The 15,129-nt window shown below is 49.9% G+C and overlaps 4 protein-coding genes across 4 annotated transcripts; all 4 read left to right on the top strand.

Annotated features, from left to right (window-relative positions):
* Positions 1-475: 475 nt before the first annotated feature.
* Positions 476-2,431, top strand: COCVIDRAFT_111690 (hypothetical protein; the record flags this gene model as incomplete). Its single annotated transcript, XM_014696398.1, has 8 exons — positions 476-757; positions 808-1,083; positions 1,131-1,265; positions 1,314-1,718; positions 1,766-1,973; positions 2,023-2,211; positions 2,265-2,304; positions 2,356-2,431. The coding sequence occupies 8 exons, from the start codon at positions 476-478 to the stop codon at positions 2,429-2,431; spliced, it is 1,611 nt and encodes a 536-aa protein (XP_014551884.1).
* Positions 2,432-2,681: 250 nt separating this feature from the next.
* Positions 2,682-6,224, top strand: COCVIDRAFT_111712 (hypothetical protein; the record flags this gene model as incomplete). Its single annotated transcript, XM_014696397.1, has 2 exons — positions 2,682-2,746; positions 3,032-6,224. 2 exons carry the CDS (start codon positions 2,682-2,684, stop codon positions 6,222-6,224), a joined length of 3,258 nt encoding a protein of 1,085 aa, XP_014551883.1.
* A 517-nt stretch (positions 6,225-6,741) lies between these two features.
* Positions 6,742-7,666, top strand: COCVIDRAFT_19920 (hypothetical protein; the record flags this gene model as incomplete). Its single annotated transcript, XM_014696395.1, has 3 exons — positions 6,742-7,003; positions 7,243-7,327; positions 7,396-7,666. 3 exons carry the CDS (start codon positions 6,742-6,744, stop codon positions 7,664-7,666), a joined length of 618 nt encoding a protein of 205 aa, XP_014551881.1.
* Positions 7,667-8,112: 446 nt separating this feature from the next.
* COCVIDRAFT_19919 (hypothetical protein) lies at positions 8,113-10,388 on the top strand (the record flags this gene model as incomplete). Its single annotated transcript, XM_014696394.1, has 2 exons — positions 8,113-10,324; positions 10,384-10,388. The coding sequence occupies 2 exons, from the start codon at positions 8,113-8,115 to the stop codon at positions 10,386-10,388; spliced, it is 2,217 nt and encodes a 738-aa protein (XP_014551880.1).
* Between the last annotated feature and the right edge of the window lie 4,741 nt (positions 10,389-15,129).

Here is a 15,129-nt window from a genome sequence, read left to right as displayed (position 1 = left end):
CTGTAGATGTTCAGTACGGTTCGGATCAGGGACTCGGATACGCGCATGATAAGACCGAGGCAAAAAGTGCAAGATACCAGAGATAATAGGCCACTTTTAACTGACTCGGGAAATGCGTAATCAGGAATTCCCTTTTGCAGATCTTAAGCCTTCTCGATAGGCAACTAATCGCCGGTATCGGTGGCCAAAAGACAAGCTCAACAAGGCAGGTTGTCGCCTTCGACAATGATAGCGTACTCGGCCGATTTACCGGATAGCCTGTAAAGAGGTCAGCCGGGGTGGTGTGGAGCCTATAAGTGCGGGGAGTGGCATGGTCATGGGCTTGAAAGGTACGGCCGAGGACCACGCGGATTGGATAAAGTAGGAATGGGTTACCCACGGATATGGGCGCAATAATCTACTTTGGGTGTCGCAGAAGTTTGTTGCTGCTGTACTTCAACATTGCAGAGTCTTGGGGCTGCACAAGTTTTGAGCCATGGTAGCTGAACCGAACTGGGAGAAAGTCGCTGCGGGGAAGCGCGCAGCCTTGGCGGAATCCATTCCGACGCTATATCGCATACCTCAGGACAAATTGCCGCCAGAGTCCCAACTCGATGTAACAGTCTGGCCAAAGGAGTCCGGATGGTTTACGCCAAAGGAGCTGGAGATTACAGGTAGTACAGCTTCCCAGATCCTGGAAAAGACTGCGTCCAAAACATGGAGCGCAGAAGATGTAACCGCTGCCTTTTGCAAACGTGCTGCGGCAGCCCATCAATTGGTATGATAGAAGTCTTGGAAATAGTTTGAATACCACCTGACGCAAAACAGACCAACTGCCTGAGTGATGTGTTCTTCGATGAGGCAATTGCACAAGCAAAGTTCCTTGATGAGCATCTCCAGCGAACTGGCAAGGTGGTGGGGCCACTCCATGGCCTGCCTATTTCTCTCAAAGACAACTTTAATGTCAAGGGAAAAGACAGCACAGTCGGCTTTACATCCCTTGTAGGCAAGCCATCTGAATACAATTCGACACTTGTAGATTTGCTGGGGAAGCTTGGCGCAGTGCGATACTGTAAGACCAATGTGCCAACTGCCATGATGATTGTATGTATTTTTACGTCGGTCACGGTATGGAAACTTACATCGTATAGGCAGAGTCTGTGAACAACACATTTGGCCGTACAGTCAACCCATTAAACCGAAAAGTCACATCTGGAGGATCCTCTGGTGGAGAATCAGCCCTTATTGCATTCGGAGGCAGTCCTCTAGGCGTTGGAACCGATATAGTAAGTCCGATCTAGGTTTACACATCCTTTTGCTGACAGTACAAACAGGGCGGCAGTTTACGGATACCAGCAGCATGCACTGGTATCTTCACTCTTCGCCCATCGTTTGGTCGCTTCACGACGCAAAGATGTACATCTGGCCTTGCCGGCCAAGAGGCAGTACACAGTGTCAATGGCCCTATGGGGAAAACACTCGAGGATATCACCATGTACTCAAAAGCCGTGGTTGATGCAGAACCTTGGAAAGTAGATCCCAAAATGATACCCATACCATGGCGAGTTGTAGAACCTCCTAAGAAACTCAAAATCGCGGTACTCTGGAACGATGGTATCTGTATGCCCACACCTCCGGTAACCAGAGCACTGAAAGAGACTGCGGAGAAGTTGAAGAAGGCAGGACACGACGTTGTTGATTGGGATCCCAAGCTGCATCAGACCGCACTCGAAATTCTGGTAAGCACCTAAAAAAACTATCCAAATTCTGACACTAAATAGTACAGGCAAAATTCTTCGTCGCAGACGGTGCTAAGAGCGTCAGGAAATTGCTCGAACCGACCGGCGAACCATTTCGCCCAGAGATGCAAGCGTATGCAGAATCCAAAGAACTAGGAGTTTATGAAATGTGGCAGCTACATTTGGCGAGAAGCGAGCTACAAAGACAATACTTGGAACAATGGAATTCTATGGAAGGACTCGATGCTATCCTAGGTAAGCCTGAAACCCGCATCATTGGTACCCACTGATTAACCATTGACAGCGCCCACGACTCCCTACTCCAGCGTACCGCATGGTGAATTCAAATACGTGGGATATACTGGCGTATACAATGTAGTAGACTACTCGGCGGTATCATTTCCTTGTGAAGTCTCGGTCGACAAAACAAAAGACAAACGCTTGAGTGATCACAAGCCTCAAAGTGATTTCTGCAAAGCTACCCAGGATAGCTGTAAGATACACTGCACCACAACATGCGAGAATTTGATGACTGATGTATAATAGATGATCCTGAGCTGCTGGATGGATTCCCTGTGAGCTTACAGTAAGTATCGCACCAGAGTGACCCTCCTGATCATGACGCTGATGCACATAGACTTATCGCCCAAAGACTTGAGGAAGAGAAGGTGCTTGGTATGACCGGAGCGATATTACAAGCGGTCCAACAATAGCGCACTGTGATTTTCATGTATAGGCTGAATCTAGACGGATAAAAATCATCGATGTATATGGTGATGCCGTCTTGTTATATATTAGGCCAGTGTGTGGTACCTTCCCACAGTACATAAAGTATCCTTGTCGCCTGGCATTGAGAAAGAGCCTTTCCTAAATATAGAAATATTTTCACACTTAACTTCCAACAAGGACACGGTCCCGACAACCTCTTACGACTTCGTATCTTCCGACATCTGCTCTCACCTTATGCATCTCTCTTACGACCAGCTTCACCTCATTCCTAAATCTCGCCACCCTACACGCATTTACCCGTAGGAGCTTCAAGCTGGTCGTCACTCACTCTTTTCCCACCCAGGCTTGCAAGTGGAGAATCCGCATTCACCTAAAGACTCACCTTTCAAACCTCTCTTCCGCTCCTTGGATATTTTACATCTCTTTTCTCGTGATACCATTTGCTATTTGCTCAATCATATTCCCGCTTAGTTTTTCTTAGTTAGACAGATGGCAGGGGTTCCTCTCAAAGAATCGAACAAACCGAGTACGCGATCGAAACCGACATCAATGCCCGAGCATAGGAAGCCTCTACTACCCGCAAGGAGGAGGCTCCCTTGGCTTGAAGACAACCGCCCTCACGCTTCGCGCAAAAGCTCGGTAAATGGACAGCTAGGCACTTTTATAGGAACTCAACATAACACAACAGTGGATGGTCCTGGTAGTTCTGCGAACTCACCATCTCCAAGCACTCGTGTTCCAAGTCGCAGGACCTCTGCCTCTGGTGCCTCATGGGCTGCAGTAGGAGCCAAACCAATAGCGCGAAGGCAAACATATGTCTCACCGGTTGACAGTCGAAGCACGTCAGCAGCTGAAAGTAGCCCATCGCCAGCTACAAGACACCAGCAGTCAGAGGCTCGACGGACATCCTCGGCTTCCATCAAAGCAATTCCACCAAGAACGGCCCACCGAATATCAATTTCACAACCGCACAATCCCCAAAAACGGTTATCGATTGTGCACATCAAAGATGATATCAACAACCCCAAGCACAATGATTACCGCTCACGCGCTCAGAGTTTGGCCCCCATTCCAGATCATCTGGAGCAGCCTGAAATTCCCGAACATATTATCGTGCCAGCAAGGAGCGATTCTGATAGCACATCAACGGAAGCGATCATTTCGAAGATCCAGGGGCCATCTCGCAGTGCCTTCGAGCATAGCGCCAGCAGAAGGATAAGCAAAGCAGTAGACGATCTGGAAGACATGGTACAAGAAGCTGTCGAAGTTGCCGAGGGTACTCAAGATCAAGGCCAAGTAAGGGAGATATATGAGATCATCGAAGGTGCCAAAAAGGCCGTTCAAGAGGCAGCTGGGGAACCTACACATCTCATGGAGACAGCTTCTCCTCTCAAAGCATCTAGCTCTTCTAGCCCATCTTCAAGTCCCTATCATTCAGCAGAGTCTCCTGGGAATGTACTCGAAAATGTTGCGCCCAATGTACATCCATCCCACGGGCTCCACAGAGGCTCAGTATCCCATGATTGGGCATATTCGAGCCAAGAGCACCCAGAACAGGGTGATCCGATGATGACTGCACCTGAAAGAGAGAACGAACAAGACCGCAATGAATCAGGAACTCACAAAAGTGTTCCTCAGCCAAGGCATATCAAAGCAGCTCCTAGAGAGCATGTAGACTTTGTTCTCCGCCCTGTAGGCCGAGACGAGTCCCGTGGTCGTTCACGCCAACGAAATACCGACGAGTCTAGAGCCAGTAGAAACCCTCATCCACAGAAAAAGAGCCTCAAACGTACTCCTTTGCCCGATTCGGAATTCGATCAAAAGGATACTGGCTTGGACGATAACGATAGTTCATCCGAGGAAGACCATCCACCTGCAAAAGCCTATGGTAACGAACCCACAGTCCGAGGGCAGGCGCATCATCATACATTCAACTTGATACGGCCTCACCGCAGACAACCAATTGCAAGGAATTGGTCCACAGGCAAGAAACGCCTGACTGCAACGATAGCATGCATCAACACAGCTCTACTTGGAATTATTGTTGGCATCTATGCTGGCGAGGTACCCCGTATACAATATTCTCTAGCAGACGAGCAGCATGTGACCATTGTTGGCAACGCAGTCTTGTTCGCTGGGCTTGCTATCTCTACTTTCTTTGCTTGGACACTACCTCTCCTTCACGGACGAAAACCCTACGTCCTCTCAGCCCTGACAATTGCTCTACCACTTCAGTTTCCTCAAGCTATCGTTGTAAGCGGACATGCCGATAAAGACCCCGAATTGCGCGTTGGACTTCTCCTGGCTCGTGGAGCATCGGGCCTCGTTCTCGGTTTTGCGAATGTGAACTACATTACCGTACTACTGGATTTATTCGGCGCCTCATTGCAATCAAAGAATCCTCACCAAGAATTTGTCGTTGTCAATGACGTACGCCGTCACGGTGGAGGCATGGGCTTATGGCTGGGAATCTGGTCTTGGTGCTGGATTGGCTCACTCGCTGTAGGCTTCCAACTCGGTGCTGCAATCATTGAAGACCTACAGCCGCAATGGGGGTTCTACGTTGTGATTCTGATTTTGCTGGTGGCTTTGATACTCAACATTACTGCTTCGGAAACACGACGGGCACAGTTTCGCGAGTCGGTAACTGAAGTGTACGACAAGGACGAGAATTACATTACGAGACGGATCAGCAGGGGAGAGGTGAAGTTGCATATTCAGACAGAGGGGCCGATGTATTGGTTTGAAGAAGTATGGGCAGGGATAAAGCTCATGACTATGATGCTCCTTCAGCCAGGCTTCTTCGTCCTTGCGGTCTATTTAGGCTGGATCTACGCACAGGTTGTGCTCGTCATTGTTCTCCTGGGTGCTCTTTTGTCACGAGACTACAGATGGAGATCGACACTGGTGGGCGCAGGTGTCATGTCTATTGCCATTGGTGCACTATTAGCCATCCCCATGACGAAGGCGGGTATTTTCTCTCGCGACCGCAAAAGATCATTCCGCACCGACTCGATGACATTTGAGAAGCAAGTCACTTGGACCAGCCATCTCGTGCGGCGCGCCGTCTTCACACTCACACTCCCTCTCATGGGAATGGCATATACAGTCTCTTCCGCTGGGCGCCCTTATCCATATATTGTGCCAATCATCTTCGCCGGTGCAATAGGGTTCCTCAGCATTCTCGCCATAGCCGAGTGCCATGGGCTCATAATGGAAACATTTGATACATGCGATTTACAACCTGGCGTCAATACAAAACATCGCCTTCAAAGTATGGCAGCGCAAGACCGCAGAAGAAGAACAAACTACTCGTCATTTCCTCGCATCACAGCCGGCATATTTGCGAGCCAGATCATTGCCTTCATACTCGCCGCTATAGCAACAATAGTCGGAGGAAACATGACACGACGGCTCGGAGCCCAAACCTCGACGGGCGTCACAGCAGGCATTCTCCTAGGCCTGACTGTTCTTCTAATCTTGGTTCTCTTGCGCTTCAGGTCTGTGCAAGTCATACCGAATCATACTTTTGGCACCAGACGCGACACGGCAGCATGGGAGGAGTTCAAAGACCTAGAGAAGATGGGTAGAGGCAGCGATTGGCAAGCGGTGGTGATCGGGAACCCGAGTGGCAAGATGAGGAGAATGAGCGTGCTTGAGTTGGGGGCTTTGAGTCGGTGGACGGAGATTAGAAAACTGAATTTTTTGATCAAGGGGGTAATGTTAGGCCAGCCCAAGGAGAAGAAGAGAGACCTCCTAGAGATGACTATTAGGTGATGGATTAGAGGGGAGAATTGATGAGATTGTTATTTTTGTTGTTTCTTGAGCATACCTAACCCCTGATGGTTTACCAGAGAAAGGGTTGAGTAAGATACTTTAGAACCAAACCTTTACAGAATATCAGCAGTTCGCCGAGTGATAAGCTAGATAGTCTGGTATAAAGCCGTATTGGCGCTAAAAAAAGACTTGTACCAGCGCTGTGGTTAAGATGCAATATTCTCACGTGCCGTCAATGATGACGTTAATACGGCTTTCTACAGTCACTGCATTCCTTACACATAAGTTTGGCTGCATTTGGTCCGCTCTACTAACAGATGTGTTGAATATACAATAGATCAAAAGCGTTGGGTGATGTAAAGATGAACACTCAATCAATCTCCTGAGCCGCTGAGGGTTCCGACAAGCGGCGCACGGCCCCCTCGGAAAAATCGTCAGCTCACTGCCGGAGCTCCATCCACCCTCACGAGCAGACGACCGGCGACAACCCATCTTCCCTCGCTCAATTCGCATCAAGATGTCTCTCGCCGCATCCCGTGCCGTGTTACGGCAGTCGACGTTCACCGTCCGCCGCGCTGGCATCCGCAATGCCTCGACGACCGCCGAAGCCACCAACACGGTAAAAGACGCTGCGTCAAAGGCACAGTCAAAGGCATCAGAGGGACTCTCCAAGGTCCAGAGCTCGGCGAGCTCTGCGGCGTCGAGCGCTGGCCAGGCCGTCAGCAATGCGTCGCAGCAAGCTACGGGCCGCGTAGGAAGGATGGTCAACTTCGTGCAAGGTTAGTCACACCCATAGGCGAGGGGCGCGGGGAGACGTTCAATGGCACCAGGCGGATCATGGGCTGTAAGAAGAGCAGGGGGTGAAGGCTATGACACTCAATGGGTCGCCAGAGGAGTGATATATGCCTTATCAGGGGAGCAGTGAGAGGGGCATTGATAGATTTGCGCCACGCTTTTTGACAGCGCCATCGAAATAACGTGGCTGTGCCTGATGAGCGGTCGACTGACAATTGCACAGGAATCATTCCCCGGGCCACCTACTACGGAAAGGTTGGACTCGAGCTCGGCAAGCTCATTGCCCAGCAGCGAAACATGCAACCACCGTAAGCTCCCCAGAATTGCAGGCCACGTTTACGTCTGTTTTGGAGCACAAACAATTAACGACCATCAGATCCGTCCAGACTATGCAAAACTACATTCAGCCCGCTCTGAACGCCCTCCGCAACCCAAGCACCCTCTTCAGCCGCATGGCCAGCGAGGCCAACAGCGCCACCCAGCAGTCACCCGCCAACGTCATCGCACAAATCCGAAACGTCACCCGCGCACAGTGGTACTCGATTGGCGTAATCGCCGCCGAGGTCATTGGCTTCTTCTCTGTTGGCGAGATCATTGGCCGTTTCAAGCTGGTTGGCTACAGGACCAAGAAGGACGAGCACCACTGAGTGCAATAAAGTGAACAAGATCAAGACATGACATTCAAGTATACATTTGGCGCTAGGCCAAAAGTTAGATGTGCGACGAGGGGCGGGGTGAGGAAACACTGTACGATTTCGCGGGCTGATGAGCCGACCAAGTGTGTTTGCGGTGCATTCGGGGTGCAAGGGATCCGATACTGTATACTGCACATACCTCTGATTTAGATTCCATTTTCTACATGTGCACTTTTACTGGCAATGCATCTACTTCAGTAAATGATCGGCCATAGCCCGTGCTGTGAATGCTATGTAAGGTGTTCGGCGCTAGTTCGGCCAAATAGCACCGGCCCAGTTATTTTTCCCATTGCAACAATGCAACTTTTGCATCGCGAACAACTTCAAATTGAGCTCTGTATGGAAACCCTGATGTCGAGTGCCCTACCACAGATTACCCCGTCTGCACCGTCACTGCCATGAACGTATTCAAGCTCCTCTCGCGATCTTCCCAAGCGGCGCAGAACTCGCACGCGCAAAAGCTTCCCTCTTCCGGCGCCGTCGCAAATCCACAGCTCTTCGGCCACAACGAGCCACCACAGTCGCCAGATTCGTCCAACTCGAGTCGCAAACGAAAGAGAGGGCAGAATGTTGTAGAGTCAGAGTCCGGTTCTGCTGCCTTGCCCGCAGACCTCGATTTCTTTGGTGGAGGCGCAGGCAGAGACGCACAGGCTGGCGGGGACAAATTATCCAAGAAGCAGAGAAAGAAGCAGAAGAAACAGGAGCAGGAAGAGGCGGCGAATTTGGAAAAGGAAATAAACAATGTCCAGCAAGAACCCTACGATGTGGAGGAATGTAAAAGGATACTGCGCTCGCACAAGCTCAAGGTTGCCGTGTTGGGGGACTTTGCGCCACAAATAGAAGAGCCGCGCAAGGAGAAGAAGTCGAAAAAGAAGAAGAAGGAAGAGGAGAAAAAGAAGGATACGAAGAAGACGCTGTACCCTCAGCCCATCACATCGTTTGCGCAGCTTCGAACACGCTACGGCATATCGAGACGCCTCGCAGAGAATATAATAGAGCAGGGTTACAAGTTGCCGACAGAGGTTCAACTGGGGGCTTTGCCACTGCTGCTGCGGAAGAAAGGTGAGCCAGGCCTCTTGCAAGACGTCGAGAATCTGTCTGGAGCGGAATACAATGGAGATATCGACCTTTTGACGGTTGCGCCCACGGGCAGCGGAAAGACTATAGCGTTTCTCATACCGATCATCGATGCGTTGCTTTCAGAAAGCAAGAGCGCAGACGCCAAGAATGGTCCTCGTGCAGTCATACTTGCCCCCACGAGGGAACTGGCATCGCAGATTGTGAATGAAGCGAGGAAGCTGGCAAAAGGTACTGCGGTTAAGGCTACGCTTATGAGGAAGGGCATGCAGGTGGTGGCACACGATGAAGATGAGCCTGAAGAGACAAAAGAGGACGAGGCCAAAGACTCATCTGAAGCCTCTGATGACGAAGGAGGTGAATCTGAATCTGAAGATGAAGAGAAGGAAGCACCGAAAAAGAAGACAGGCCGCCGAGCAGAGCTTGTAAAGGCCGCGATTCTTGTTTCAACTCCGCTTGCTCTCGTGAATTCTCTGAAGCGTAGAGATGGCACCGTTGCAAGCATCTCTAGCATATCTCAACTCGTCCTCGACGAAGCCGACGTCCTCCTCGATCCTCTGTTCCGCGAACAAACTCTGGCTGTATGGAACGCATGCACAAATCTCAGTCTTCGCGTCGGACTCTGGTCAGCAACAATGGGATCAAACATTGAAAGTCTGACAATCTCTACTCTAAACGACCGCTGGTCTGCCATTTCCTCATCGCAATCCGCTCTACCCCCTCGACCACCACTCATCCGCCTCGTTGTCGGCCTCAAAGACAGCGCCATTCCAAACATATCCCACCAACTAACCTACGCCGCCACCGAGCAAGGCAAACTCCTCGGCCTTCGCCAACTCCTTCACCCAACCGCCGTCCACACCGACTCATCTCAACCCATACTCCGTCCCCCCTTCCTCGTCTTCACCCAAACAATCCCACGAGCCATAGCCCTCCACTCCGAACTCCTCTACGACATACCCCCCGAAGCCGGCGGCAGCTCACGCATCGCTGTGCTCCACGCCGACCTCAGCTCCTCCGCCCGCGACACAATCATGACGCGCTTCCGCAAAGGCGAAATCTGGGTCCTCATCACCACTGACCTACTTGCCCGCGGCATCGACTTCCGCGGCCTCAACGGCGTCGTAAACTACGACGCCCCTTCCTCCGCCGCCGCCTATGTCCACCGCGTCGGCCGCACAGGACGCGCTGGCCGCACCGGCGGCGTCGCCGTTACTTTTTACACCCAAGACGACATACCTTACGTTAAACTCATCGCCAACGTTATTCGCGCGTCTGAAGCGCTGAGAGGTGTCAATGCCGATGAAGGGAGTGTTAAACAGTGGTTGCTGGATGTATTGCCGACGCCATCGAAGAGGGATAGACAGGTGCTTAAGAGGAGGGGTGTTGAGGCCAGACGGACAGGCAAGGCGAGTCGGATTAGTAGTAAGAGTGGGTATGAGAGAAAGATTGAGAATATGCGCAGGGAGAAGAGGGAGAAGGCGAGGAGGAAGGAAAGTAAGGAGAGTGGGAGTGAGGGTGGGGAAAGGGAAGGTGAGTTTGAGGGGTTTGATTAAGGTGGATTGCGGAAATGGTGTACTTTATTATGTTAGAATAATTTGAAGTATACGAATGGCATTTCTGCCTGATATCGTTTTCTTTCTGTCTTCTCTGTTTTCTCTTTTTCTTTTTTTTTAACCTAAGAGAGATTAGTAAACTACAACACCTTTTATTGCAAAAAGCGTTGTTTTATATCTATTCAGCTATCCAGCATCTAGATACCCTCTTCTCGTCCGCTTCTCTCTCTTTTTTTTTGGTCGTTCCCTACTCGGGTGGGGGGGTTTTTGGCTCGTCTTATTTCAACAAAAAAAAAGCCACCATACCTCCCATTTATCTTAGTACCCATTCTTTCGACATATCTACATTTAAAATTGGAACACAGAGACTTCTGTTTCCCCCCCACCCCCTCCCCCCGCGTTTGTTCTGCTAGCTTAATTCAAGCCAAACGACATCTACAAACCCATCACTCATATACGTTCCCAAGTCAGATTAGTTCTACAATATTGTAAAAAAAATCACGGATAAGGGGCGAGGAGGGATGGGACGCTATATATATATATCCTATAATACAGAAAAGCGATGTAGCGAGGTGTAGAAGATGTGAGAGGGTCTAGATTGGATTAAGGGATTATAGGGGGGTGGTTATGTATACAGTAGTGGGATGGGAGGGCGTTGTGGGGTTTGTTTAATGTGGTTATTGGAGGGATATGATAAGTATACCGAGGAGAAGATCAAATTTAGGTGGAAGGATTTCTTTGTCAAAGTTGATGGTTGTTCTGGAGATAGAAGGAGGGGAAGGGGAATGGCTAAGGGGTAGAAGATTGTAAATAGCATTCTTGGGGGGGTTTCTGGTTAAAGGACTTGGTATTGCTGATTGATTGAGATTGTATTTTTTTTTTCTAGAATAAAAAGCCAGTATTTTGTACTTTGCTAGATTTTTTGCAGGAAAAAAAATAGTAGGAGGGGAGGAGGGGTGTGGAAGGGTTGAGATTCGAGTTTTTCAAGATGGTATCTTAGATTATGCAGAGAAAAAAAAGCCAAGATAATGTACATCCGGCGTAAAGTGCTTCTTTGGGCGGATAAATACACCAATGTTGTTATTATTCTCATTTCCGTTGAACTTCTGCTTTGCTGTACCGCGGAAAAAGGGGGGCAAGCGATACTACCGTGACTTGATGCAAGTACTTACCTGCCATACCTAACTGAACCATGTACAGTGTGAACAATGATGCATATGCATCTCAACTCTTCCCATTATCAAAGTAGGTCGACAAGAAAGAAAGAAAAGGATCTTATCAAAAGGGAAAACAATGCAGCTGTGCATACTGTACATGACATCCTGCATCTGCATTTTCCGGATTGGACTTTTGGCAGAAAAAAAAAGGCCGAAGAATTTCGGATGTAGAAGAGCACCCCTGGAGTAACTTCTACTTGCCATGGATAAACAGGGCCAAAGAAAAAAAGGGAGTAGTCCTGGGTGATCCTCCCAGAAAGTCAAGACGTCTAACCGGAGTTACTCGGAAAAAACCAGCCACAGGAAGCATGCATGCTTGATTGCGTGTGTCTTCGCCCCCCACGGTATGGATCCTACCATCACTACTTATGCATGCCACGTTCGATGGCGACGGCAACAAGGGCTTGGCCGGCTGGTCGCGGTTCGGCGAGCCGCAGATAAGGGCAAAAAAAAAGGGTCGATGGTATGCAAGCGCTTGGCCTGTTTAAGTTTTTACCGTATTCTCGAGCAGCAGAAATCTTTCGCACTGCGGTACTAACCGACCGTCCGGCTCTAGCCTTCGGGATCGATTCAGGGAACTCACACGGTTTGCTGGGTTGTGTATGGGCTTGGCATGTCTTGCAGGATACCCGGCGAGTGGCTCGCAACGGCATCAAGGCCTGTATGGAGTAGGTGGTGCGCTGTCATAGGGCATCGTTATGACGCGGGAGGGTGTGATGGTAGGATTCTGTAGGATTACAAGAAGGCTTTGGGCCTTTTCTTGGTGATTGTGAATTTATGAATCAAATTGCAATCAGAGGTGCAGTGAGTTCAAATGATGTGAGCTGGAAATGTAAGCATCTCTGATTTGATTATTGTGTAGCGGCTGGCGTTCCAGAATGACGCCTGAATGGTTCTGCAATTCTCCCCGCATCCCACAGCCTAATTTGTTTCTGTCCAATGAGGCCCTTGTCATTATGATGCGTGATGTTACTGGACTGCAGGCTGCAGAGCACAGGAGACATTGCTTTTTCTTCTTTTGCCAATATGCCGGCCGGCATTCAGCATCAAACCCTCAGTGGCGATCCACGCAGCTCTTCTAATGCAAGAATGACTTGATAGTCGCCTGTCGCGTGTAGCCTGTAAAAGGTGGGTCGACGGGTAGTGGCAGGATCTTACGAGTATCGCTGTCGTGTCCAAGATGCACCGCCAAGCAAAACGGGACATCCCTTCGTTCAAATGCAGCATTCATGTAACTAAAGTATAGCCGAGTAGAAAGATAGGCCGGGCACCGATTACGTGCATACAGTCTTATTCCTGGAACGCCTACCCTGTACAGTGCCTCAGGAGATGAGACGTTGTGTATTCAGCTCATGTCGCGCTTCGCGCGACAGGGAGGCAAAACTTCATACGGTTCTGCCCCATATTCCTACCTTGGAGGTCACGTACCTTCCTGGTCATCCCCTTGATGATTTTTTTTCTTTTAGAATAAACGCCCCCCATGTATACCATAGCCAGAAAAGGGAATTTCCGATGACACACCAATGCATGGTACGTAAAACTAAGGTAGGCTGTCAGACACAACAAAGCCATACCATGTGGGTATTCTCCATGGAATGAGCCGTATAGTAGCGTCTTGGTATAGAAGAAATGTGAAAACGAAGATGTTGGTCTGCTGAGCCTCTAACAATCGTGATCTACTGTCATAAGTGTATTGTTGGTAGGCAAAAATAGAAAGGTTCCAGTGGTCTCGTAATACCGTTACTGCTTGTAGGTCATTGAAATGCAGCATGTAAAGGAGTCCTAGAGGAATTCTAAACGCCGTTCATATGAAAAATGCGCTCAACAATCTGCATGACGGCAGCACCTGTGATCAAGGGATTGAGCAAATGCCAAAAGGCCTAGACCTGTTGGATATGTCTGCTTGGATGTTTGTTGCATGCATATTCGCATGGGTCCGACGCGCGTCGACTGAAATAGAGGGCATCGTTCGATACGAGGGCATAAGCATTATGCTTATTGCCACTGAGTTTTCCTGTGAACGTATGCTTATCATCTCGATAATCAATCTAGATTTGAACTGGCAGGCGAGTCAGTTGATGTTGTGAAGAGACCTGTTCCTTGCCAGATATGCCAATCACACGCGGTGTTTGGGTGTTTGGGTGACCACTGCGGCGTGGCGTGCCGTATGCACGACATCAAAGGGAATGTCGCCTGATCTTCTAGTCGTCGATCGCTCACATCGCTTGGAAAATCTTTGTGATGTGGGTGTGTATGGCCTTGTGAAGATTGCGATAGAATAGCAAATTCGACTATATGACCTGTGTGAGCGATATGTTAATGATTCACTCGCCAAGGGGTCTGAAAAAGGCTTTCTTCAGCGAGAAAAAAAAACCCCTACTCAACCGCGACGAAAACGTATCGAACGTTGTAGGCAAGAGGACAAAGACAAGAGAGGGCTTACCATACTCATCCAGTGGGATGCAACTAAAGACTTTGCACACCGTTCACGCAAGGTAAGCAGGATCGTGGTTGCCCACCAGCCTTGAGGGTTTCTGAACGGTGGCGGCTAGGTGTCTGCAGAGACTTGCAGATTTGGTTAATCAACTTTACCCTGGCCCCCCGACACAGTGAGAGTTGCAGCGGCCCTCAATTTCCGGTAGTGCGGGATAATAGTCAATATCGTTCGACACAGCCAACGACGTTAGGACCGAAAGTAACCATACAGTTGGAAACACAGTCAAGGCCGGTAGATTTGGAGCAATGAAGGTGTCGCGCGCGCACCCCCCTCGCACCCGCCCTGGGGTCTAGTGATCAGCCGGATCGATTGTTGTCCACATACCCAGGCCAAATGACGTCTGCGTCCCTCGATAGCTCGGCAGCAACCTGGTGTGAGTGTGTGGGGAACGAGCAGGGTGCCACCCCATGGTTGTCTAGAGCATTTCAAGACGGGCGATCCGAACAAATGGCGCACTCGTACATAGTGGCCGCCATCCCTGGCGGCCATAACCCTGGCCCCAGCGCTGAGAGGCGTGCGGCGCTTCTGCCAAAATCTGACCCTTACAGGCGCTGCTGCTTACCATGTATCTGTGCGCTTGACTGAACCCGTCGCTAAATACGTGCTAGATGTGGATGGTGTGCATGTGTGAAATCAAACCCCCATGTGACTGAAGGACGCTAACGGCCTAGTTGATTGTAGCTCGCAAGCCAGCAACCACACCACCCGCCCCCAGCCCGCTTGTTTGCCCGTCCAATTCCACCATACGCGATTTGTATCGCGACTACTGGCGAAATCCAGAATACACAGCATGGGCACAGCTCCGTATCTGCTGACACCCGATCTATCTGTGCGCGCAATGGATTCCAAGGCTGGGTAGCGTTTCACTCGACGATCGGACGGACTGGGATTAAGGCAAGTCGTCACTGACCGGACAGCAGAATTTTAGGGGACATGGAGACTTGGATGCAGGTCTTTGTACTGCTACCAATTCAACAAGTATCGTTAGAGGGATGCCTTGCGCCGGGACCTGCAAAGATTAACGCTCTTTTGTTAAGGGTGCCGTCAATAAGCGAATAAGCTCGAGGG

The sequence above is a fragment of the Bipolaris victoriae genome (genome assembly GCF_000527765.1).
Source record: "Bipolaris victoriae FI3 unplaced genomic scaffold scaffold_124, whole genome shotgun sequence".
NCBI lineage: Eukaryota > Fungi > Ascomycota > Dothideomycetes > Pleosporales > Pleosporaceae > Bipolaris > Bipolaris victoriae.
This window is presented reverse-complemented; position numbering and strand designations above follow the sequence as displayed.